General features: G+C 34.8%; 2 protein-coding genes across 3 annotated transcripts; one reads left to right on the plus strand and one right to left on the minus strand.

Moving 5' to 3' along the window:
• Positions 1-715: 715 nt before the first annotated feature.
• LOC134271314 (exportin-2-like) lies at positions 716-22,748 on the minus strand. Its single transcript, XM_062753540.1, has 27 exons — positions 22,575-22,748; positions 22,244-22,331; positions 18,087-18,232; positions 17,721-17,816; positions 17,432-17,577; positions 17,206-17,296; positions 16,995-17,102; positions 16,743-16,835; positions 13,540-13,707; positions 13,069-13,198; positions 12,807-12,872; positions 11,040-11,149; positions 10,810-10,902; positions 10,642-10,726; positions 9,520-9,581; positions 9,106-9,245; positions 8,906-9,009; positions 8,680-8,777; positions 8,440-8,590; positions 3,471-3,673; positions 3,231-3,328; positions 2,899-2,984; positions 2,663-2,744; positions 2,375-2,518; positions 1,949-2,046; positions 1,695-1,828; positions 716-1,067 (listed from the first exon to the last, which is right to left on the minus strand). Exons 2-27 carry the CDS (start codon positions 22,326-22,328, stop codon positions 978-980), a joined length of 2,907 nt encoding a protein of 968 aa, XP_062609524.1. The 5' UTR covers positions 22,329-22,331; positions 22,575-22,748; the 3' UTR covers positions 716-977.
• A 1,441-nt stretch (positions 22,749-24,189) lies between these two features.
• Positions 24,190-26,568, plus strand: LOC134271315 (cell death abnormality protein 1-like). 2 transcript variants are annotated; one of them, XM_062753542.1, is made up of 6 exons: positions 24,190-24,331; positions 24,858-25,001; positions 25,389-25,565; positions 25,855-25,984; positions 26,136-26,201; positions 26,317-26,568. In XM_062753542.1, the coding sequence occupies exons 1-6, from the start codon at positions 24,286-24,288 to the stop codon at positions 26,345-26,347; spliced, it is 594 nt and encodes a 197-aa protein (XP_062609526.1). In that variant the 5' UTR covers positions 24,190-24,285; the 3' UTR covers positions 26,348-26,568. The 2 variants fall into 2 exon arrangements, with proteins under 2 accessions (XP_062609526.1, XP_062609525.1); XM_062753541.1 differs by having other exon boundaries at positions 26,298-26,567.
• The last annotated feature ends 1,032 nt before the right edge of the window (positions 26,569-27,600 follow it).

The raw sequence follows: 27,600 nt of genomic DNA on the forward strand, positions 1-27,600 counted from the left end.
GGGCACATAGAGTTTGTCTTGCATAACCTCCCACCCTTGTACATTCATGGGGCTTTGCATTAAGGTCAATTGAAAGAAACCTTTCAAGTTATATTTATCAAACTTATATGCTGATATATATTGAGAGCTATTTACTGCATCATCACTTTTAGATCTTTGCCATATTGCCCACCCACTGTGGCCCCACCAAATTCTCACCTTGGAAGAGATGTAGCTGAATCCTTATACCTAAGGATACTCTTTGCCAAGTTTGATTGAAATTGGCCCAGTAGTTCTGTACAGAAAAAATAAATCTTCAAATGTCAGACTATGGCAAATTTTGATCAGAAAGGCTCACAAATGAAGGGTAACAGCAAGGTTACCAGAGAGTTTTCCACATAGAACTGACATATAAAATGTAGGTCAGATGCATCACTTAAAAAATGCAACTAAAACTGAATGATTCCAGTGATATTGGTACATCAGACGAAGTATCAATTGTATCTTTAAATACCAGGCATAAATGCTACATGAAAGTCGGTTGAGCATAAGTTGTAAAACAGATGTAGTATCTAAAGCAGTGAAGCACTCTGATCCATCAGTGTCAAAGTTTGATTTGAAGCTTTAACCCTAAGTAGTCCATCAATTTTATTTCCTAAAATATTTACAATTTCTGAAAAAGATCTATATAAATAGCATTCAAAGTTTCAGAATGCTTATAAGGTATTAGAAAGAGTTTGATTTCAAAATTTATTTCCAACAGATAACAAAGCACTTTCTTGATTTACACATCAGAGGTCTAGATTTGAACATTAGCCTCTCTGCACCATTTATATGGAGATTCCCTTCACTATTCAGCATTAATCAGTAATGTACAGAACACTCAAGGCTGAGTTGTATTTGTTGAACAGACCAGGCTGGAAATGACAGCACAACATTTTTTAAAAATGTTTGAAAATATAAACATTCAGTATTCCTAGGCAGTAGAACTGATATGATCATGCTATGGAAACATTGGCTGCTGCAAAGTATTTTTGTAGGAACGTTTGGGCTCCTTCCTCTAGACCAGCTCTAATTAGTGGTGCAATCTGAAACAGTCAAAAGCATCAAATTACAGTCGCAACTAGAGTTGTCAAATCAATCAAACTTAAGTACCAAACCAGTTACTAGCTTGCCTTATCAGACTAAGTACTATCCTTGTTATTGAGAAATATCAAAGTTAAACCCAACTATTTTCAAGATCATGTAGTATTCTTAATGGATCACCTTGATTTACAAAAAAAACACAAGATAAACAACTTAAATTAATGTTAACCACTTAAGGACATATGGAATGTAGTTTGAACTTTTTTGTCTTTTTCCATGGAGTTGAAAAGTTCCAATTCTTGAAGGAACTGTATGCAATATTTTAATGTCTACATATGTCGTACACTTCTAATTTTTTTTTTTTAAATAAAAGAAACATCTAAAATATATGTTGAGTATTTTTATATATTTTTCTTTGAATCATCCATCAATTAATATTTTTCAAAAAATCCTGTTAATGCATATTGATTTTTTGTCTATGACCATCTTCTGACATTATAATCTTCATTGAGGAATATCTTGAAAAAGTATCAGTAGGTAAGGAACTTACTGTCCTTATACTTATGTTGATATACTTCATGTATATACATAAATATAATAAAATGTTTCATCAATCAAAGACTACAAACCTTTCCAGGATTGGCTGCTGAGAGCTTAGCTAGTTGTTTGGCCAGGTGAATTTTAGCGTCAGGTACTGACTTTGCAAATGGGTCGTTTTCTTTCTTTCCGGCAAAAGCCAACTGTGAGTATACAGTCTGGTAGCCTACAAGAATAAGCATGAATTGAAATACATGTACTAATACAAACTCCATGAAAGACAAGTCAACACTGTAAATAAAATAATCCAGTAACAAATTAGATTTTTTTCTATAACTTGGAATACCTGGAGTGTCTTCAATTTCAATGAAATGTTCATCATCAGGAGTTGATTCATCCTTGGGTAATTCAAATAAACTGATAACTGCCTGAAGTAGTTTGCACCTGTTCAACGAGAAGAGCATACAATCAACAAAAATATTTATAAAGCATTAAACTTTAAATCATTCATCTTTTAGGTAGATTTACAATTAGCTTATAGAAATCTTTAAAAAAAAAAAAAATTTAAAAGCTTAACCAGTGCTGGATAATTTCCTTCAAAATCATGTGATCAGCAATGATAACAGCTTAAAGCTGAAGACGCTCGCCCTAACATTGCAACCACTATATTGTTTACAAGTCTACTTGTCACCATGACTACTATCCAGTTAGTTTCTATGACTACAGCTGCCCAGTTATGACACTTTTTATCACCATGTTCCTAACCACTTACCAGAACGCCTCGTAGTTCTGCAGCATGGCTGGAGCCTCCGTCAGAATGCTGGTCACCCCTACAGCACAGATTTTCTGCTCGACGTCACCAGAGATTTTCTGCATGTCTTGTAGAAACAGCCTCTCTATCACCATCCCAAACATCCTAGAAATTCCAAAATACATGTATTTTGTAGCAATGATTGTAAATCTGCCTCAAATTAAAGGAGATAACTTTTATTCAAAATGTATGCGTGCAAGACTAAATTAGAATTCAGAGATATTATGATCTGATCATAAAATATTCTACCTCGGTTGAATTCCGTCAATGATTTCTATCAGCTGACTGGCTCCAATGATAGTAGCATACATTGAGAAGAATACAAGAAGACCTAAATAAATAGAAAACATACAGTGCATTCTGTAATAGAATTTTAGCATAATAGAATTTAAGTATATGCATCAATAATAAATGATACACATTATTTCTGACAAACATAATTTTATTATGCCTCTGTTTACATGCGATTTCAATAGAAGCCTTACTTTTGATGTATTTTGTAGTCTTAGAACTGGACAGTCTTTGAAACAGAAGAATAAAGATCTGTTTGTGGTATTGATCCAACATCTCCCTGGAATAAAGTTCAATCCAACCTTTGAAGCCATTTAAGTTTCTCTCCATGACATTATAATAAAATACATGTACACTTAGTCTTATTCACATATTATAAAGTGTTATAAAAGTGTACTATCAGTGTAATAAAACTTTTTTTTACATTCATGCCAATGCATCTTCTTAGATTTTTAATTTTAGTGTTTGACAGCTAAATGTAAGTCTATTTAATAAAAATCTATATTGTAATGCTAGAAACTTTTACCTTGGCATAAACTCCAACATGGAATTAAGGAGATAAAATCCTTCATGATCATTTGTCTTGGAGGCTATTAATTTTTGGAATATCCCCAGCAACCCATTCTAGTATAGAAAAAAAAAAAACAGATTAAAAAGCAAGAACAAATATGAAAATCTTAGTATTGAATTTAAATCCAGATGAAAATGATCACTAAAAATAAATGAAAGAATCAAAATCATAACCTACAATTCTCACATAACTTACAATTTTTTCTGCCTCTATTTGCTTGGGTCCCTTCTCTACATAAGCTTGTAACAAACGAACCAAAGGGGGGATGTTACCAGGCCTCTCCCATAGGGCAGGGGCCAACAAGTGGGGAAACAATGCCATGTACGTGTCGGCCACTTTCCCCTCCTGGTGGTGATCAATTAACAGAGACAGGATTTGAAAAACATACGGTGAGAATTCTGCAAGTAAATTAAAAATCAGGCATAGAGATTTCATCCTATGATACTGAATCAACCGTTTACATAGCAATCCAATATATTGAAATACATAGCAAAATTAACCTTGTTCTAAAACTATATGTACTGTAGAATCATCGTTTGTGGGGGACCAATGGTCGGGGATTTCGTGGGTCACCCTTTCCCACGAACTTACATCCCCACAAACTTTTATTTTGTTAACATATTGATGCATTAAATTATCGTATTTATGAGTAACCCATGAAATTACGTCACCACGAACAGGTCAAATTTTGCTTACATTGACTCCCACGAATGAAAGAAAAAGTGAGCAAGCTCACATACCCCACGCTCCCCCAAAACTCAAAAGTGCTGAAAATCCCGGAAAAAAAATGAAAGAATCGGAATTTGCCGGTAATATGCACATCTACACATTGTGTCCTAAATATCTGCAAAGTTTTATGAAATTCTGTGCAGCAGTTTATGAGGAGTTGCGCTGACAAACTATTCATCACTATATTCAAGGTATGGCCAAAAATCTAATTTGAAAAGTGCCAAAATTCCCATAAAAATAAAGGAATCGGAATTTCCTGGTAATATGCACATCTAAACACTGTGTCCTAAATATCTCCAAAGTTTGACGAAAATCTGTGCAGTGGTTTATGAGGAGTTGCGCTGACAAAATGTTTATCTCTATATTCAAGGTATGGCCAAAAATGTAAGTTGAAAAGTGTTGAAATTCTAAGAAAAATAAAGGAATCGGAATTTCCTGGTAATATGCACATCTACACATTGTGTCCTAAATACCTGCAAAGTTTGACGAAATTCTGTGCAGTGGTTTATGTGAGTTGCGCTGACAAACTGTTTATCTCTATATTCAAGGTATGGCCAAATGCCTAAGTTAAAAATTCGGAAATTCCCGGGAAAAATAATGGAATCGAAATTTCCTGGTAATATGCACATCTACACATTGTGTCCTAAATACCTGCAAAGTTTGACGAAATTCTGTGCAGCGGTTTATGAGGAGTTGCGCTGACAAACTGTTCATCTCTATATTCAAGGTATGGCCAAATGCCTTAGTTAAAAAGTGCGGATATTCCCGGGAAAAATAAAGGAATCGGAATTTCCTGGTAATATGCACATCTGCACATTGTGTCCTAAATACCTGCAAAGTTTGACGAAATTCTGTGCAGCGGTTTATGAGGAGTTGCGCTGACAAACTGTTCATCTCTATATTCAAGGTATGGCCAAATGCCTAAGTTAAAAAGTGCAGAAATTCCCGGGAAAAATAAAGGAATCGGAATATCCTGGTAATATGCACATCTACACACTGTGTCCTAAATATCTCCAAAGTCTGACGAAATTCTGTGCAGCGGTTTATGAGGAGTTGCGCTGACAAACTGTTTATCTCTATATTCAAGGTATGGCCAAATGCCTAAGTTAACTAGCTCACAAACGCTCCGCCAAAACTTGACGGTGAAACACATAATGAAAGGCACAGTGCACTTTAAATACATATTATAGATCAAAAAGGGCAATAATTGCAAAAAAATCTTCACATCAATATGTCTTGCATATGAGGACATTTAAATGTGGAATGAAGTTTCTAGATAAATAATGGAATCAAAATTTCTTGGCATTATAGAAATCCAAACATTAATTTGAAGTGGTTGGGGGGGGGGGGGGGGGTGAGAAATTTTCTTGAATAATAGGCAAAACTCTTTGGGATAAAATAATGGAATATGTCCTAAATATCTGCATAGGTTGACGAAACTATGTACAAAAGTTTAAGAGGAGTGGTGCTAACAAACTGTTCATCTCTATATTCAAAATATGGCCAAAAAGTCTAAGTTGGAAAGTGTGGAAATTCCCGGAAAAATAAAGGAATCAGAATTTCCTGGTAATATGCACATCTACATATTGTGTCCTAAATATCTGCAAAGTTTAACGAAATTCTGTGCAATTCTTAAAGGTATGACCTAAGTTTTTAGTGCGAAAAGTCCCTGAAAAAATAAAGGAATCGGAATTTCCTGGTGATATGCACATCTACATATTGTGTCCTAAATATCTGCAAAGTTTAACGAAATTCTGTGCAGCGGTTTATGAGGAGTTGCGCTGACAAACTTATCATCTCTATGTAAAAGGTATGGCCAAAAACCTAAGTTTTTAGTGCGAAAAGTCCCGGAAAAAATAATGGAATCGGAATTTCCTGGTAATATGCACATCTACACATTGTGTCCTAAATACCTGCAAAGTTTGACGAAATTCTGTGCAGTGGTTTATGAGGAGTTGCGCTGACAAACTGTTTATCTCTATATTCAAGGTATGGCCAAATGCCTAAGTTAAAAAGTTCGGAAATTCCCGGGAAAAATAATGGAATCGAAATTTCCTGGTAATATGCACATCTACACATTGTGTCCTAAATACCTGCAAAGTTTGACGAAATTCTGTGCAGCGGTTTATGTGGAGTTGCTCTGACAAACTGTCCATCTCTATATTCAAGGTATGGCCAAATGCCTTAGTTAAAAAGTGCGGAAATTCCCGGGAAAAATAAAGGAATCGGAATTTCCTGGTAATATGCACATCTGCACATTGTGTCCTAAATACCTGCAAAGTTTGACGAAATTCTGTGCAGCGGTTTATGAGGAGTTGCGCTGACAAACTGTTCATCTCTATATTCAAGGTATGGCCAAATGCCTAAGTTAAAAAGTGCAGAAATTCCCGGGAAAAATAAAGGAATCGGAATATCCTGGTAATATGCACATCTACACACTGTGTCCTAAATATCTCCAAAGTCTGACGAAATTCTGTGCAGCGGTTTATGAGGAGTTGCGCTGACAAACTGTTTATCTCTATATTCAAGGTATGGCCAAATGCCTAAGTTAACTAGCTCACATACCCCACGCTCCGCCAAAACTTGACGGTGAAACACATAATGAAAGGCACAGTGCACTTTAAATACATATTATAGATCAAAAAGGGCAATAATTGCAAAAAAATCTTCACATCAATATGTCTTGCATATGAGGACATTTAAATGTGGAATGAAGTTTCTAGATAAATAATGGAATCAAAATTTCTTGGCATTATAGAAATCCAAACATTAATTTGAAGTGGTTGGGGGGGGGGGGGGGGGGGTGAGAAATTTTCTTGAATAATGCAAAACTCTTTGGGATAAAATAATGGAATATGTCCTAAATATCTGCATAGGTTGACGAAACTATGTACAAAAGTTTAAGAGGAGTGGTGCTAACAAACTGTTCATCTCTATATTCAAAATATGGCCAAAAAGTCTAAGTTGGAAAGTGTGGAAATTCCCGGAAAAATAAAGGAATCAGAATTTCCTGGTAATATGCACATCTACATATTGTGTCCTAAATATCTGCAAAGTTTAACGAAATTCTGTGCAATTCTTAAAGGTATGACCTAAGTTTTTAGTGCGAAAAGTCCCTGAAAAAATAAAGGAATCGGAATTTCCTGGTGATATGCACATCTACATATTGTGTCCTAAATATCTGCAAAGTTTAACGAAATTCTGTGCAGCGGTTTATGAGGAGTTGCGCTGACAAACTTATCATCTCTATGTAAAAGGTATGGCCAAAAACCTAAGTTTTTAGTGCGAAAAGTCCCGGAAAAAATAATGGAATCGGAATTTCCTGGTAATATGCACATCTACACATTGTGTCCTAAATATCTGCAAAGTTTAACGAAATTCTGTGCAGTGGTTTATGAGGAGTTGCGCTGACAAACTGTTCATTTCTATATTCAAGGTATGGCCAAATGCCTAAGTTAAAAAGTGCGGAAAGTCCCGGAAAAAATAATGGAATCGGAATTTCCTGGTAATATGCACATCTACACATTGTGTCCTAAATATCTGCAAAGTTTAACGAAATTCTGTGCAGTGGTTTATGAGGAGTTGCGCTGACAAACTGTTCATTTCTATATTCAAGGTATGGCCAAATGCCTAAGTTAAAAAGTGCGGAAAGTCCCGGAAAAAATAATGGAATCGGAATTTTCTGGTAATATGCACATCTACACATTGTGACCTAAATACCTGCAAAGTTTGACGAAATTCTGTGCAGCGGTTCATGAGGAGTTGCGCTGACAAACTGTTCATCTCTATATTCAAGGTATGGCCAAATGCCTAAGTTAAAAAGTGCAGAAATTCCCAGAAAAAATAATGGAATCGGAATTTCCTGGTAATATGCACATCTACACATTGTGTCCTAAATATCTGCAAAGTTTGACGAAATTCTGTGCAGCGGCTTATGAGGAGTTGCGCTGACAAACTGTTCATCTCTATATTCAAGGTATGGCCAAATGCCTAAGTTAAAAAGTGCGGAAATTCCCGGAAAAAATAATGGAATCGGAATTTCCTGGTAATATGCACATCTACACATTGTGTCCTAAATACCTGCAAAGTTTGACGAAATTCTGTGCAGCGGTTTATGAGGAGTTGCGCTGACAAACTGTTCATCTCTATATTCAAGGTATGGCCAAATGCCTAAGTTAAAAAGTGCAGAAATTCCCGGAAAAAATAATGGAATCTGAATTTCCTGGTAATATGCACATCTACACATTGTGTTCTAAATACCTGCAAAGTTTGACGAAATTCTGTGCAGCGGTTTATGAGGAGTTGCGCTGACAAAAAAAGAGGACTGACTGACGGACTGACTGACTGACTGACTGACGGACGGGTCAAAAACATTATACCTCCCGCAACTAGTTGCGTGGGGTATAATTAAAATGATTCCACAGTAGTCTCTTACCTTGGATGTCTTGCTGTAGTATGTATGTGAATGGTTCAAAAAGGACTTGTTCAAACTGAACCACCGCCCCTGCATTGTGTTTACAGGTCGTCCGGATTCCCACGCACATAGATTCAAACAGGTAGTGATTGAAGTGGGGCTTACTGGGATTCTAAAAATAAAATTTCCTGATCCATGCAGACTAATGTTCTGCTTTTGAAAGAAGTTGAATTTTAGCAATAGATCATTTTGTGTGTGTACCTTGCTGACTTGACCCAGCTTTTCAGTGAGGAATTTCAGTAACTGCCCCATCAGAGGTAGCAGATCTTCTTGTAGCGTTGACATGCTTCTCATTAAGGCTAAGTGACATTGAATCAAGTGCACCATTAAATTCCATTGTATACATTATGTGAATATGTTTATATATATCCTTTTATAATTTTTCTGTTTATAAAATTTTTACTCAGATCAGTTGTATTTTTTTTACCTTTCATAACATATTCATTTTCTGATGAACCAGGATGATTCATAGCTCCTATAAGATTAGACATCAGGTCATTAACACAACCTTGAATTTGTCCATGTGTAACACTGCAAAAAATAAAAAGATAATACATTCTGCATGCTTTTACCAATATTTTTTCAATTTCAAAATTTTAAAAGTATTTTTTTAAATTGGTAACTTACACTGGGCCGCTGCCGTCCTGCTTTTTGACCATTAAGAGCCTTTCGATGGTGTGGGCAGCGTAGGAGTGGACGACAACACTGGGGATGGTCAGGAGTCGCACCAGGTGAGGGATACTGACCACCAGGGCCTCAGGGGGGAGCTGCTCAAACCACACAACATAGTAAAGTATTATTCTATACAACCCCTCCCCCAAACTTCCCACAGTAAGAATTTTTTGTAATTTTAAAAGAAATATTCTGGAATCTTCCCATTTACTCCATCCAAACACTGTGTGTCTTGTATTAATAGCTACTGAATTAAGATTTGTAAAGGAGCTTCTGGAATAGGCTATAAAATTTATTCATTTCATCTTGATTCAGAATCATACTAGTAACAAAATTTTTTCTTCCAATCAATTTAACAGTTTATAATACCTGATTTCTGAATATCATTAAGTATTTGATGGCATCTGCTCTTAATATTTGACTTGCATTAACTGTAAAAAAAAAATTGGCTTTATTATCATTACTGCTTTTCATCACATTACACAAATATCGAAATAAAGATAAATTATACAAATTTTACCGCTACATGTGTAAGTCAAGTACATAAAGTAATATTGGCAAATTTATCAACCACATGAATATTTCGTTTTTAGAGACAAATAAATGCTGCTAAATATTTCAATAAGTATAAGTATACGATAAGTAAATTGAATGGGTAAACTATACAATTTTGCAACCAGCCAAAAATAAAAAAATTCAACAATGACTTCTTGTTGAATACACAGACTATATAGGGGATTAGCTACATGTAAATGACATTCTTCAGCGTTGTTTTTATTTCACGAACAACAGGGTAGGTTTATATAAAATTGAAAGATTTAATCAATGATTACTTAAAACAAGTGTAGTTATTAAAAGTCCTACACTCTAAACATCAAATGACTTTCCTATGTGCTATTACGATGAGTGCATGTGCACCCAAGATCTTCAATACAATGCGGCGAAAAACCACTGGACGGAAGTAAATGTGTTTATTAAGTTCGCCGAAATAATATCTGCCACATCTTCAGTAAGTTCGATGTTTATTTGAATGATTTTTTAAACCAAAATGTTGATAAAAACTAATATGCATGATAATGCAGGTAACAAATACACAAGGTAAAATTAGTTACGCATGGGCAATCAAAACCCATGGCCCACGTGTTTTGATTGATGAAACATGTAGCGTTGGCGATTAAAACAGCTTTTGAACAAACACGAGTTATTATCTGCCGATTTGAATTAAAGTAAAGCGTGATAATTAAAATGATTGAATGACGAGTACTACTCATAATTACTGAAACGATCATGTACTGCATGTACATGTATGTCAACCTGTCGTAGTCAACCTATCGTAGTCTATTCTCAGATTTCCAACTAAAACATGGAGATTATTGAAAATTTCTTCACTGTTTCTTGAATTCACGGATTTATTAACACCGTGAATAAAGCGAATATTAACATGGCGAGTTATTTTCCCCCTATACAGTAGTATGATTAATAAAATATTACCATCAGGATTCTGAATGTCTGGTAAAATGTGAGCTTGATAAAAATCTGTGATGTTGACAAGGGTACTTGTTTGCGTAATTCCATGCTGAAAAGAAAAATAGCATCGAGTTTAATTTTTAAAATAAACAATCTTGTAAAAAAGAAAGGGAGATGAAGAAAGTGACAAACCTTGTGTGTTTGTGCCTTTGCTGCTAAGGACGTCACTAAATACACAGCTACATCTTTAGCCTTCCAGTTTTGTGCAGGGTTAGAGGCATACTCCTGAAAATCAAAAGCCATTTATTTCTGAACAATTTATCATAACAAGAGCATATTTGATTTCAATGAGGTCTTTATGGGGTTCATCCATTCTCCATCTATATAATTAGTAGATGTAAACACAATGACAGACCACTAACCTGCAGGAGCCCCTGGACATACTGAGAGAAGTTCTGGATGACTGGCCCCTCAAATGACTTACAGAGGGCCTGAACAAGGTCACACGCAGCTCTTCTTCTGGTGTCTACATCTACAATGTATATCAAAATTACTTACTTCATGTGAAACATAATACTTCAAATCAGAAGCAAGTCTAATGATAACTTCATGAATGACTATGATAACTAGAATTATGTCCATAGCACATGAATCCCCTGTCCATGGTTCATATAAAACATATGTATCCTGGAGGATAGGAGTCTTACCTGATCCTTTATGTCTCTCCTGATGTAAAATACATATGTATCCTGGAGGATAGGAGCCTTACCTGATCCTTCGATGTCTCTCCTGATGTACTCCTCAGTAATACATATGTATCCTGGAGGATAGGAGCCTTACCTGATCCTTCTATGTCTCTCCTGATGTACTCCTCAGTAATACATATGTATCCTGGAGGATAGGAGCCTTACCTGATCCTTCTATGTCTCTCCTGATGTACTCCTCAGTAATACATATGTATCCTGGAGGATAGGAGCCTTACCTGATCCTTCGATGTCTCTCCTGATGTACTCCTCAGTAATACATATGTATCCTGGAGGATAGGAGTCTTACCTGATCCTTCGATGTCTCTCCTGATGTACTCCTCAGTAATACATATGTATCCTGGAGGACAGGAGCCTTACCTGACCCTTCAATGTCTCTCCTGATGTACTCCTCAGTAATACATATGTATCCTGGAGGATAGGAGTCTTACCTGATCCTTCTATGTCTCTCCTGATGTACTCCTCAGTAATACATATGTATCCTGGAGGATAGGAGCCTTACCTGATCCTTCTATGTCTCTCCTGATGTACTCCTCAGTAATACATATGTATCCTGGAGGATAGGAGCCTTACCTGATCCTTCTATGTCTCTCCTGATGTACTCCTCAGTAATACATATGTATCCTGGAGGATAGGAGTCTTACCTGATCCTTCGATGTCTCTCCTGATGTACTCCTCAGTAATACATATGTATCCTGGAGGATAGGAGTCTTACCTGATCCTTCTATGTCTCTCCTGATGTACTCCTCAGTAATACATATGTATCCTGGAGGATAGGAGCCTTACCTGATCCTTCGATGTCTCTCCTGATGTACTCCTCAGTAATACATATGTATCCTGGAGGATAGGAGTCTTACCTGATCCTTCTATGTCTCTCCTGATGTACTCCTCAGTAATACATATGTATCCTGGAGGATAGGAGCCTTACCTGATCCTTCTATGTCTCTCCTGATGTACTCCTCAGTAATACATATGTATCCTGGAGGATAGGAGCCTTACCTGATCCTTCGATGTCTCTCCTGATGTACTCCTCAGTAATACATATGTATCCTGGAGGATAGGAGTCTTACCTGATCCTTCGATGTCTCTCCTGATGTACTCCTCAGTAATACATATGTATCCTGGAGGATAGGAGCCTTACCTGATCCTTCTATGTCTCTCCTGATGTACTCCTCAGTAATACATATGTATCCTGGAGGATAGGAGTCTTACCTGATCCTTCTATGTCTCTCCTGATGTACTCCTCAGTAATACATATGTATCCTGGAGGATAGGAGCCTTACCTGATCCTTCTATGTCTCTCCTGATGTACTCCTCAGTAATACATATGTATCCTGGAGGATAGGAGTCTTACCTGATCCTTCTATGTCTCTCCTGATGTACTCCTCAGTAATACATATGTATCCTGGAGGATAGGAGCCTTACCTGATCCTTCGATGTCTCTCCTGATGTACTCCTCAGGGTTGTCCTCAAACAGCTCCTCATCAGCATCTGAAAACACAGCCATCAAAACAGGCACCTGTATATCATCCAGCAATCCAAATATTGTCCAGCAATCCAAAACATTATGTTTGCTGCTATTAGTATTAGTATTAACAATAAATTATTTTTCAAGCAGTCTGGTGTACATGTATATTTACTAGTATAAGAATTCTGATAACATTCAGACTTGAGAATTAAGACTTACCTCTAAACTGCATGTTCGGAACAATAACCTTCTCACAGATACTGGCGAGAGTTGAAGGATCTTCAAACAAATGTTTATATGATGGGCGCTCAGCTACAGAAGCCAGGAACTGAATAGCATTGCTCACCAACTAGAAAAGTCACAAGATAAATGTCTTCAGGTTTCTTGAGCATTACAATGAAAATTCATTTTTAAAAATTTAAATCTATGTTTTACAAATCAAAATGCAGTTTAAAATCAATGACATTATTCCGCTTCTTGAAACACTTTTATACACATGTAAAAAAGCCTCCTTATATGATTCAAACAAGACATTCTTCATGAACATGTAACATAAACCTTGACATACATGTACCCTTATATTTTTTTACACCATGGTACTTTTCAGAGAAAACCTAACTTACATCATCATACTTGACATGTAGTCCTAACTTACATCATCATACTTGACTTGCAGTCCTTACAACTTACATCATCGTACTTGACTTGTAGTCCTGTTGAGATCAGAAGATTCCAGATCGCCGTGACGAAGGCAGGAAGCTGGGGAGAGAACTCCTCGTCATACTTCTGGGCGTAAAGCGCGACGTTATCACAGATCTGAGATTTAACCTGCTCCAGTAACCCTGCCTCTTCTTCATCCTAAACACAGAGTTAACCCTAGTAATGCTATATGTAATACAAAGTGAAAAGGCTGTGAGCTGAATATTTTTGCCTAGTTTTGAAAGAAAAAGAGGTGGTTTGTTTAAATCAAATTTATTCAGTAACAATAATAGTAATATAGACATATTATACATCAAAATGTTCAGCAGACTTTTAGCTTCTATTTCAAACATGTTATAATACAATATATTTGTATATATACACTGTACAGGTAATCTTCATCAGGTAAAAACATAAAAAAATAGATTTTAGAAGAGAAATATTTTTTTTTTAAATCAAATCAATCAATATTTTATGAGAAATAAATAAATAATTAACTGATAATTTTCTTCATTCAATTACAGAACAGGTATGTATTTTTCAACAGGTATAATCCATTTCAACAACCAATGAAAACGACTGAATTACTTGAAATATGCAGCTAATTAAATACATATAAATACATATAAATAAATAAATAACTTATAACATATAACATGAATAATACAATAAATACATTTATAACATGTCATGATAAATAGATTAGGATTTGGATTTAATGTATCCACACATAATTTTAACACCTGAACAGGTAATAATTACATACATGTATATATATTTAGGTAATCTTCAGGTAAATACAGGTAAAAACATAAAAAAAATAGATTTTAGAAGAGAAATATCATTTTTTAAATCAAATCAATCAATATTTCATTAGAAATTTATAAACTGATTAATGACAGATAAATAAATAAATAAATAAATAAATAAATAAATAAATAACTTATAACAGATAACATGAATAATACAATGAACACATAAAATGTCGTAAGAAAAAGGACAGGAAAGGAATCTAGTTATCAATGTGCCTTGTGCATTGATCCCTGTTTCAAACTTTAAATAACTTATAACAGATAACATGAATAATACAATGAACACATAAAATGTCATAATAAATAAATTCTTTGGATGGATTTGTATCCGCACATAATTTTCACATCTGAACTGAAATCTACTCGTCGACCATCACACGCGTCTTGTATGCAGCTATGTAGTGTTTGTGTGTGTGAAAAAGTTTGAAGCAGGGGTCAACGCACAAGGCAGACAGACACTTGTCACACTGATAGCTAGATTCCTTTCCTGCTCTTTTCCTCACCAATTGATTCGAGCCTCTGCCTCTCTGCCACCGAGCACACGACACAAGCACGGGTAATGTTTTTCTAAGCCTGTTCCAACGATCTTCATGGGGAAATGCTGCCCCTGCAGTCTCATGATGGGTTCTGCTGCAGTGCTAGGCCTCCCCACAGGCTTTGTACACATTCCCGGGACACATGCTCTATTAACGGACTGCACAAGTTCGGTTACAAGTTGTTTTTGGAAAACTCTGTGAAATAGGTTTCCTTGGAGTTTGTCTTGTAGCACAGGTAAGCATTCAAAGTAGCTAGAGAAATCACATGGAAAAACGCGCTTCCACCACAATGAAAATTCATTTTTTCAGGGTCCTGGCATTGAAAGTTAGAAAATTTGATCAGACCGATCTACGCCTCCCATATACTTGTTGTACGCATTAACGATAGCAGGATTTTCGATGGGTGTTCCTGTTCGTGGTGCCAAAGGGGGCTTTTGCAGCTTCCTCGATTAGAAAATCAATACGGTCATTACTTCACAAGAACAAGTTCATCATTGCACATACTGAACATGTTACCTTTGTCCATACACGGTTAATGTAAAACCAAAGCACAAACAAGTCAGTGTAAAGCTGTGGTGAACTATAATAATTGTCCATGTACAAAATGTAACCTTGTCCAAAGTATCCTCGCATCATGTCCATAACTAAGTCGTATGTAGCCCCATTTGCACTAGCAGGTGTGTCCGATTTCCCAGTATACAGTTTGAAACGTAAACAATACCCAGTCACTGCATCACACAACATGTAGGCCTTGATCCCATACTTCTTGGGTTTGTCTGGATTGTACACACGAAAAGAAAGATTTCCTTGCCACGGTACCATCCCCTCATCCAAAGACAAATGTTGGTTACGAAATCATCGAATGAACAAACAATGTTCTTTACAGGGATCCAAGTTTGTAAAGAGGATTGTACCCGCATTTCCTCGAACCTGCCCGTTGTTGTCTGCCAAATTACATCATGGGAAAAACGGTGTGGAATTCACTTGACTGTCCAGTATTCCGAAATGTCCAACTGAACCACTAATCGCGATTGTACATCATTATTTCAGCCTTGACTACGAAATCGGGAAGAAGGCTTCAGGTTTCCCTCATTTCGTTGTAGATACTGCTCTGCATAACGATTAGTTTCGTCTGCCATAGTCTGGAAATCATCATCCTTGATGAATAGGTTGAAAAAATCAAGTGGCGTACGTTGATCATCTGGCATTTCAACATTTAGTCCAGGGACGCCTGTGAAGCCCATGTCGGTGCGAGGTCCGTCACCATCTTGCCAGTTTGCCATCTTGCCAGTTTGCCATGAAATCATAAGGATTAGCGTTGTCTTCTTCATCGGAGCTGTCGGAGACTCAAATCCTTCAAATTCTTCATCACTTTCGTCGTTGTTAAATAACTCGTTGAAGAAGTTTTCATGTTGTGGTAAGAACGCCGCCATTTTGGGTCACCCATAAATAAACTTGCAACTACACAATTGTTTTAAATAACAACCAATCAGATTTTAGCTACGTCACTGAGCTAGTTTTAACCCCAAACGTATTACCAAATAAGGAAAAGGTTTTTATTAGACTTTATTTCCATTGGATGTCTAAAAATACGGTATAAAAATATGCCTGACGTAACCCGGAATATTCCGGGTTCAGCTCACAGCACATAAACACAGCATTACCAGGGTTAATATTTACTTCTTATTACTGAATAAAAGGTGAAAGTCAAAGAAGAGTCAAAGTGAAAATGTATGCCTGGCTTGATTTATATAATCAATTGCAGTATAACCAACAATAACATCTTTTTTTTTTCAAATACAGAACTTATACCTTCACTTATTGGTACCTAATTTTGATAACTTACCTGTGTCTGTAGAAGTTTATTGTCTGCACTAAGCAATGTCAGAAAATGTGTCATCCATATACTCATGTTGTCCTCAAAATGTTCTGGTAAATCCTGCAACAAAAGTCCATTGTTAACAATGTCCTGCTCATCTATTTTATGAATTGAAATATATATGTGTGGCTTAATACACTGACATTGTTTCTCCATTCTCAATCTTTCCTTTTCCCTACTGGTATTACAAACATTAATTCACTTGATATCCATACTTACCTGAAAATTCAAACTGTAGAAAATCTTGCATATAAGGACTATAGAACTGAAAACCACTTTTAATGCACTTGGATCGGATGCATGCTTTGTTGCCAGATCCATCGTAGCCTACAAAAATAAAAAAAACAGTAAGAAAACATGATGATCCATGGTAACCTAAACAACATGGTTTAGTGTGCATTTTTCTGGTAATTACAGAAGATAAACTTACATTAAAAAGTTCTGTGAAGGGCTTGGCAAAATTCTCCAAAACAAACTTGATTTCCTCCCAAAGTTTCTGGGATTTAAATTCATGTCGATATCTAAAAAAAAAAACAACAACAAAAGATTATGAAACTAAAAGGTATTTATAGATCATTCGATGATTAAGACCTTCAAAAAGTAATTATTTCTATATCACAATTTTCCAAGCTAAATCTATCAATTCATCCTTTTACCTTTTAAACAAGGAATGTGCAGTGTGAAGAATTCCATTGATAACATAGAAATCTCCCGTTTGGAATTTCTCCACCATCTCTGTGATAAGGTTCGGCCATTTGTCTGGGAAATCCTCCCTCCCTATTATACTGATAGCATCACTCAACTGAAATTGTTAAATCCAATGACTTATTCCACAATTTAGTTCAGCAATATGTACAACAATTTCATCCACATTCATGAATCATTTTCTACCCCTCAAAAAGGACAATGGCTTCCCAGCTACCCTTGATTTTTAGTAATACTTGCCTGTTTTTGAATTTGTTCTGGGCTCTTTAACATCAGTCCAACAATTTGTTGTTTGATTGTGTTACGATCGTTGTCATGAATCTTGTTTGTATCAATCTACATTAAAAGGAAAAAGGCAAAAATTACATCAACATAGAATAATAAACTGTTAGTACTTTCAGCATTAAAAGAGGACAAAGAGTAAGCATTGAAAAATAGCCATATTTCATAGCTAAGTAAACTTTTTTAACATTTACCAAATTGATTGATCAAGATAAAAATTGTTTGTTGAAAATGAAAAACCTTCTGCATTTAACAGTTGGATTACAGTCCTGTTTATAAAATATTTTTCTTCTGTCAGTTCAACAAACAAATAAAAATAACTACCACTCTCCAGTTTCTTCTGATGAAATTCTTGAATGTTACAGCAGCACTGACTCGGATGTGTGGCTCAACTCCATCTTTGTCCAACAGCGTTAGAAGCAGAAGTCCATAGTTCTGATTTGCTTCTACAGATTCCAAAAACTGCTCAGCTAGAAAGAAATCATTCAATGATATGTCCTTGTGCTCATTCACAATCCTCTCCTTGGTTGTTAATGTTTAATTTGGTTGATAATAATGACAGAAACCCAATATATCATTAATTCTGAATTATAATATTTATTTTTAAAAAACTCTCAAAGATCATCATTTTTCCTAATTGTTACAGCCACATTCACAAAAAGTGGAATGAGAGAGAGACCTACCTATATACAGCTGTACCTTTCTTTTTTTTTAGCTGTTTAGAAGAGGATGCGAAATTAAGCATACATTTACCTTTTTCCTTTCGTGTACAAATAGAAGACTTTAACTGATACATTTCATAGAGATAGTGTGAAAAATGTAAATTGTAATGTTTGAATCTCTGACTCTGAGAGATTATAAACAATGAAATATTTTTAAAGACAATTCTGTTGATGATATCCTTCTTTGTTAGTACCTTGGACACGTATAATACAGGGTTCAAAATTCACTTTATACAACTCTCAAAATGCTAGTCAGGGTTCTCCACATTTGAAAATTTAACCATGGAGGAAGCTGCGTGAAAGCGAAATGTGGCCGAAAACACAAATGCGTGTTAGACTTCCTAATCTTCGTTAATCAATGATTGGTTTTTACAATTTTTAATCTTACCCACTGCAACACAAAACAATGGAATAACGTACAATTTTTTAAGTTAAAAAAATAATACAGTTAATTCTCGATAAACCGCCACCTTTTGTAATTTAGAAATCATGGCGGTATAACGAATTTGGCGATGAATTGAATTTTCCATCTTTTAGGAAATAAGACATAGAGTTATCTTTCTTAGAAATACCATTTAGCGTTTCTATTCTTATTATCACATGTACATGTGTATATATAAAAATATTTCTATATTTGAAAATACTTCAAGTAAGTTTTTTAATGTACAATTTTGCTAAAACAAAATATTCAGTTATGAAATTAAGACAAGTACATGTGTTTGTATGTAAATCTGAACGTTTGATATTTAAAAAAAAATGCTGGGTCGATCGTCGTGATATATTGCCTATAGTACGCAAAATAAGTTCTTGAATAAATTCATTGTTTATGAAATCATTGTTAATGAAACGTTCACAATTTCTGACTTATAATTATTTTTAAAGCAAACTTTGAATTGTTTTTAAAAGCAGAGATCATCAAAATGATATCGTTATCGGCGTACTTTGCAACGACCGCTTTCTTGGCGAAGCGTTGAATTATAAATGATTTTATTAAACAGAAAACAAAATTATTCTAACAGTTCATGTTAAAATTATTGTTTATCTAATTAATTTACTTAATTGCATGTACCTTGACTGGCTTTGCATGCTTTACAACAGGGATAGCGTCAACCAATTAGCCGCGCTTCACTGACCACATGCACCTGTGGCGGTATTATCGAAATAATTGACACTTAAAAATGGACGTTTGTTGTGAAAACAGGGTGGCGGATGGCGGTATGCGAATTTGGCGTTATAAAGAGAATTTTATATAGCAGGAAAAACGTTCTTGGGAAATCATGGCGGTATTGCGAAAATGGCGATGAATCGAATGGCGATAATTCGAGAATTGACTATAATTAAATTGAAAAGGATTTATCCTGTAACTTACTACACAAATGTACTAAAATTTGCCCAAAATTGTAGTAACATTCTAAAAGAATTTTAGAATGTTTGTTGAGACATTAAGTCAGTTAACCATGGCATCCAGGCAATATATTTCGGAAATTAATAATTATAAAAATGATAGCCTGTTACAAGCATGAAATGTTTTGTTTCAATATAACTAAAACTGATGAATGGGTAGTATTTTTTAAGTTAACACACAAAGGAACATTTGGACAAGTGTCCTTTTTTTCTAAACGTTTTATTTTTCTAGATATATTTAATTTTTCACCAAGTTTTGTTTACTTCTCCTTGCCCAGTGCTAAAAATAGCACCACGAGACGTTTCATAACAATGGGAAGTAACTCTAAAATTAGGACTATACCGGTGATTAAAACTAAGCATGCTAAAACAGCGATTGAGACGTACAGTAGGTCCTATGCACATTTTATCAGAAAGATATAAAGTTAAAGCTTTAAAAACAGAGCATGGGAAATTGATTAACTACAGAGGAATATGAAACTTTATAAGAGTATTTTTTTCTGACACAGCATGCATGACAATTATCATGCTCGTATCTTGTCATCTTTTATAAACCCGTTATAAATCTAATCTATATACAGTGAACATGTTGAAGTTCCCAAAATTATTTACAACTGTATATGTGCAGGATAATAAACTCTCAAAATATTGATCATCTGATCAGCTGATTGACTCTCCATTGATTGTCACGCTTCACAACATAGCCACAGATTAACGACATGTTTGTTTGGCACAGTCGCTTTCCTTAGAGGCATGCGAGGTGCATGGCAGTCGTAGTATAAACACAATTAACTACTCAAGTTGTTAAAAAAGTAGGTGTCAGGACTAAAATGAAAGAACTTTATTCAGTAGTAACCAATATTTGCCCCCCAAATCAAACTTTGATGGAGACATATTTAATTAAGTACTTAAACAGGGGAGTATATGCTGACTTCAAAGCACTGAATATTTTCATAAGTAATGACGCCATATGTACGTAATGACGTCACAAACTGACGTAAATTTCAGTTTTTTATGAATTTTACAGAAAAATGTACATATTTCGTCGATATTTTGAGTAAAAGTCACCGAGCGCATGTGTGTTCAGGATCAATATTTTGATATAATGTGTAGAATGATAATATCAATGAATGTCAATATTGTTCCTGAACAAACTTGCGCTCTATAAATTTCAAAGCTAAAATTGTTGAAATTTTGTCCATTTTGTCCTCTTTCTGAAAAAGGATATAAAATCGGACTAGTTTGTGACGTCATTAAAACAAAAATTGTGAATACACTGCCTTGACACTATAATATTTTCTGTTAATTTATATTTCTCATACAATTTATTGAATTTTAGCACATTTCAGGAAGTTTTCAAAATTTGACTTTTGTGGGGGCAAATATATGCAATATACCGCATACAGTTCTTTAATCATGGTGGCTGTCGATTTTAACCATGGCGCAGCTCGTTTAACCATAGTTAGAATGATCTAACTGTGTCTAGGTACAAGCCCTCACCACAGTTAGAATACGTCCCATATACTTGCAATGTAGCAAATCGGAGCGGATCTGCTCCGAAACGATTTTGAAGAATATAAAAGGATTTGCACTGGAAATAACTACCAAATTAATCAAAACAAAGCTTTTTGAGATTGCTTATGCCTTTTATCCCAGAAAATAATCCATCTAAAGACAAAAATCCAATTAATTTTCTCAACGTTTTTCTCTCGCTTCAAATTTACCTGCCATGTTTACATTCGGAACTCTCTAGATTGTTCGTAGTAAATGCACTGAGTTATACTGAGTACGAGTTATCGTTCATGTTTCTTTTGCTACATTACGAATACACGGAACGAATTCTATCGTTAAACCGGGTCCGTAGGACAATATCATTTTAACGATAGAACGTTCTATCTAGTTTAACCATGGCGCACATAAATTTAACCATGGCGGGCCGCCATGGTAAAACTCCTTGTGGAGAACCCTGCTAGTTAGAATATCCAAATTGCGAGTTAAAATATTTGTAACTTGCAAAAATTTGCGAGTTGATTTTTTTCATTGTAATTTCACCCAGGAAAAAAAACCCATCTGTTTCAATCTACTTTTAGACTTTTCTCTTTAGTTAAACTTACTGTATAAATCTGCCATTTTTAAATAAACGAGCATGTGCCATTTGATGATCATGTTGAAAATTACATAGTTTTTTAAATGATGGATAGATGGCTGTTTATTTTTGAAAAGCTTTCATTTTAAAACTGCGAATTGTCTTTTGAAATTGCGAGTTCATTTTTACGGTACTTACAATTACTTGCAAGTTATAATTTTAGGGAGTTTCTACCCCTGATAATATAGTACATTCATCTCTGTTAGTACCTTGCTTTCTTACGGCGGGGTCTGGTGAGAGAGTTTGCTGCAGATATCCTCCCAGGGTCTGTAAGTTAGCGTCAGATACCTCCATTCTCTGCAGGTAATCAAATGAAAATAAGTCAATAGTATAATAGTTCCTTCAACATTTAACATAAATCCTCAGACCAAACAAATAATGAGAACTGACTTAAGAGAAAACTAAACGAAAATGAATATATAATGCTTCCTCTACACATAAATCTAACTTTCTCTTTAACATTAAACATCAACATGCATAAATCAGCTGGTTTAATAATGTTAATATACACCGTGTTTGATGAATAAACGAGTTCCCAACCTTTTTTGTTGTATATCCCCATATACTAACCGCTGGATGTAGAACCAGAAGGTGTGGGTAAATAGAAATAGTATAAAATATAGATCTTTGACTTTAAAATCAACTAAATCGTGATTCAAAAAATTCACGTTGTTCAAACTTAATAAGGCGCAAATTCGGAAGTCACCCTCGAGACTTATCATTTTAAAACAGAGGTAAATCTAAGAAGGAAAAAGTTCCGAAAAGCAAAAATATTTGTTAGCTCGTTTATTGAATATTCGTGATAAAGTTTATCCCCCCATTTTTTTTATACCCCCGTAATCAAAGATTCGGGCAAATATTTTTTACCCTGTCTGTCTATCTGTTTGTCCGTACAGTAATAATTTTGCCGGTTTGTCCGCAAGACTTTAACTTTGTCCATAAATTCCGAGGTCATGGCTCTTATTTTTCACAAGTGTATTCGCTAGCCAAGGGTTTCTGATATTCACTCTCCTCATAAGCCCTTGAATATTATGAGGAGAGTAAGAAACCCTTGGCTCTGTGAAGATGGTATTTCCTTTGAGAAGACCTTCTTCTGGTAACACAAAATTTGACCTTGTGACCTTGACCTTGTAGTTTGAACCACTTTTACCAAAAATTTCCAAACATTAACGGTGGCCATAACTTTGAAATAGTCAGTGCTAGAGCTTTCATACTTCATATGTTTTTCACTGTGACAAGACCTTGACCTTAAATTTTGACCAACTTTTAGAAAACTTTAATCTTGACCATAACTTAACTTTTGAACCGTTGGTGCTGAATAAATTAAGTATTTGTATTTTAAATTATTGAATCGAATTTCCTTAATGAATATATATGCAAATCAAAGAGTGTATTTATGACATCTAGGTGGGATAAGGTACCACTACAGGAGGTAAGCATCTTCTGTTGATCGGTCACACACGCCGTTAGAGTATTATTGTACATATATTACTTATCTATACACGTTATTTAACGGAAGATGTTTGATATGAATAATTCTTGTTAATTTTGAAGGAAAATGGTTTTGTTTTCAATTTCAAAGGATATTTCAGCATAATAAATCAATTGCTTGTAAAGTATGATTCTTAAGTGATCATAAAAATTCAATATACAACTCATAATTAAAATGTTTTTAATTATCTGCGTGAGGTAAATTTTGAAATTACAAGCTGGCATATATTTAGTGTGACACATATTACGGATTTTAAGTATAGATGATAAGAGTTGAGTATATATCCATTGATTTAGAACTAAAATCTTCCGGTACATTTCTTTATGAGTCCTAGATGACTCTAGGTTATTCTCTTTTTGCTTTTATTTTTGTATCTGTAACATATCTGAATCGAAAAGAATAATTGGAATAACTCCTTAAAACCAGAACTTGTCAGGTTTGTAAGCGTTAATTTTTTTGTATTGTCAATTGTAAATAACCCCCCCCCCTTCAACCAATGGTTGTATATATGAACTGACAATGGACAAGAGTTCCAATCTATTAAACTAAAATATATAGTCTTGTTTACAATTTATAATTAATTTCGTGTTGAAATATCATAATTAATATTCAGTGTTACAAATGAACATGGATATACTTGCATTCTTACGTACGAACACATAGTCATTATGAATGCATGCACTTAATTTCAGTGTGATTCCGGACGGTTGTATACAAATATCCGCATTATTATTTGTACACAAACGTTCAAAGTGAGTAATGAAACTACTCTGGCTGATACTATTTGCTAAAAGTGCACATTTTGGTGAGTATTTTGTCTAAAGATGTAGTTAAACACTAAATCCTATATAATATACCGGAATATATGACTTCGATGTAACTCTACAAGGTATTAATTCTATACATGTATAATAAAGAAGAATGTGAAACTCGGATGATAAAATCTGAAGAGGCAAATGCTTCTAGCGCGTAGGGGAAAAAACAGTCGAGCCATTGTTTTACCTTGTTATGATAAACTAAATATTTTTTTTCATGAATTGAATGTCCTTTATTTCTTAATGATCCTCAATATCTAGTAAAAGTACTGTTATACCATTCCTATATGTAAAAATTATTCATGAACAAGAAATAATCTGAAATAAATTCATATACTGGTTCACATGTGTTGTTTAACTTAGTGGTTGAAATAAGGGCAAATGTAAGAAGGAAAAAAAAAGAAGTATATGTATATGATGTACACACATATCCGGAGAGAGAGAGAGGGAGAGGGGGGGGGTCAACAATCGTTGATTGATTATTACGATGTTAAAATTCTCTATTTTCTGCGTTAGTTTCCGGACAGTGCACAAACAGGACATATGGCCCAGACTGCTCCAAAAACTGCGGGTTCTGTAAAAACAGCGCCCCCTGTGACGTGGTGACGGGGATGTGCCAGGGCTGTTCGGCCGGGTACGAGGGGATTCTGTGTCTTTCAGGTATGTATCTTATTTAGTGTCTACCTATATCTCTCTGTGTATGCACTAGGTAGCAGCGAGGGGGGGGGGGGGAGGAGGGCTCTTATATTCTATATTCCGGCAGATGGCTCTTAAATGGAAGAACAAATTCTAAGTTCATTACGTTGCCAAATGTATATGCAAAATAGGAAAAAATTTAAAAAATTATTTATGAATTCATTTCCTAAAATGACAATGCATATACATATATACACTATATCCATTACTCAGCATCCCTTCTTTTTTTTTTTAAAGTAGTCATCGAATATGTTAACGTTCCCGTAAATCGAGGAAATTAAAAGACCAGACATGCACTTTCAATGTCTATTAGTTTCATTTTAAGGTTCAATTTTTATTCTTTATCATAAGGATGTTCCCAGGGATCTTATGGAGAAGACTGCCTCCTACGCTGTACGCAGTGTGTAAACAACAGCTGCGACCCAATGAATGGTGCATGTTTAAACGGAACAGTGCAGACCACGGAAACAACACAGTCCGCTACCGTAACATCCACAGTCATGTCTCAACCCACCACCACCACTCCACGTACGATCCAGTATAAAATGTCACGTGATCTTTGATAAGTTCATTTTACCCCATTAAAATCTACTGAGTTACAGTTTAAAGGATTGAAAAGCACTAAGTCGTTTTAAGGTATCCGATCCATAAAAAGGCATAATCAACAAAACAGAACTTGTAAAAAGAGCTTTAAAAATTATGCATGTACGTTATAATTAATGTAGGAAACATGCTCAATTTCGATCTTAATAAAGCGTAAAAAGAATTCCACATAAGTTATGTTATTTATCCCTCCTTCTTATTTGTTTATTTCCAGAAAAGGGATTAGTATTTGACAGCCCAGCTGTTTTATTTGGACTATCTGTTCCTATGTTGGTGTTGATTGGAGCTGGGGCGTTAATATTTTTTATCATCATCGCTTTGATATGTCATACCTTATTAAATAGGTAAATCTGCTTATTAAATCTACTACAAGTTATACATATATTGAAAAAAAAATAAAAGACTTTCCTGAAATGTCCATGAAAATATAATATCTAAAGTGGAATGTAAAGAATAAAGTTTACGATTGCAGTTTGTATACCGGTATTCTTTCAGATTATGCCCTAGGAAGAAACAAGTTGAGCCAACATACCATGCTACACGGAGACGGTCTACAAGAAGGTAGGTAGTGGAACCAAAATTAACAGAAACGTTTATCTTATAATCAAACGTCATTCTCTTTTTAGCGGACAGTAATTGTCAAATATATATTTCTAGTATGTCGTTTGTTTACAAGAAATGGTCTTCCAAGCCAACCTAACGAATAGAGCGACTTCTTTTGCCACGAGTTGTGGATTATCATCCCATGATTTCATCAACTTATTCTGTGTATAACCCTAGACACAGAAAAGGCAATTCAGTTTTAAAGATATGGATATGCTGTTTCTTGGTTGCATCCGAGGATTTCTGTTGTGCTCATTCAAAGATTTTGGGAAAATGTTTAAGGAAGAGTTCTTTGATCTACATATATAGAACATTATGTACATGATTGTATGACTTCATATTTTATATTTTCGCCATTATTATTGAATCCGAGACCGGTCATCGAAAACAGGGTGGAGGATTTGTATTGACATTAAGTATAATGAAACTGAGCATCGCTTACTACCAGTACTTTGATTTCTAAAGGACAGACAAACGTTTACTACTGGATGATTTGTGCCAAACTAAGCTTCCTTTTTAAATGTTTGAAATTTAACGACCACTTAAGAAACATTTGCCGCAAGAAAAAGACATTTATTTTTGTTATTTGCATGTTAAATATCATAACATATTATCAAATTACATGTCATTTTACTTTTTACATGGACATTTATTTCTTTTTCTCTTAAGCAAATTTAACTGTTTTACAATTCAAAACACAAAACTTGCCTGAATGTATGGTTACCTTTTATTGTACCAGAAAATGTTTGTAAAAATAGAAGAAACCTTGTGATTTCTTTTAATGATTAGCACTAAATACGAGGACAAAAATACGTTTGTAAATGTATTGTACATTAGATAGGTTATTATTGTGTGTCAGTTGATTTGTCAATATTTGAACAAAATAAAAGGATGAAATGCATAAATGTAAAAATACTTTTATAAATAAAATACAAAAAATGATGGTATTCGAAGTTATTGTTTACTTATTGTAAGTATTACTTATTTATGATTATGTATTTTATTATTTGGTATTAATGAAAAATCCTATAAATTGTGATTTTTAATTTCTGTAAACTAATAATGTTTAAAAGTCATGAACTAAAATATTAGTGAAAACTATCATGAATGTGTGTAATGGGGATGGGTTATTGTACGGGCGGTGTTCAATGATGATTAATTACATGACCATGCTGTGTTCAGGATACTACATGTAAGTATCCGTTTTAATAGATTGTACAAAAAGGGAATACTAGTAATTAGATATTTAATACAGACCCCTAGGAACAGCCCTCCCCTGGTCAATAATTTTGCCGATATAAAGTATACTGTAGGGTATACTGTATCTCTATATATAGTTTATTATGTTATGTTAATT

Source organism: Saccostrea cucullata, unplaced genomic scaffold (genome assembly GCF_032062105.1).
Source record: "Saccostrea cucullata isolate Sc308-1 unplaced genomic scaffold, CSIRO_AGI_Scuc_v1 ctg2045, whole genome shotgun sequence".
In the NCBI taxonomy this organism is placed as follows: Eukaryota; Metazoa; Mollusca; class Bivalvia; order Ostreida; family Ostreidae; genus Saccostrea; species Saccostrea cuccullata.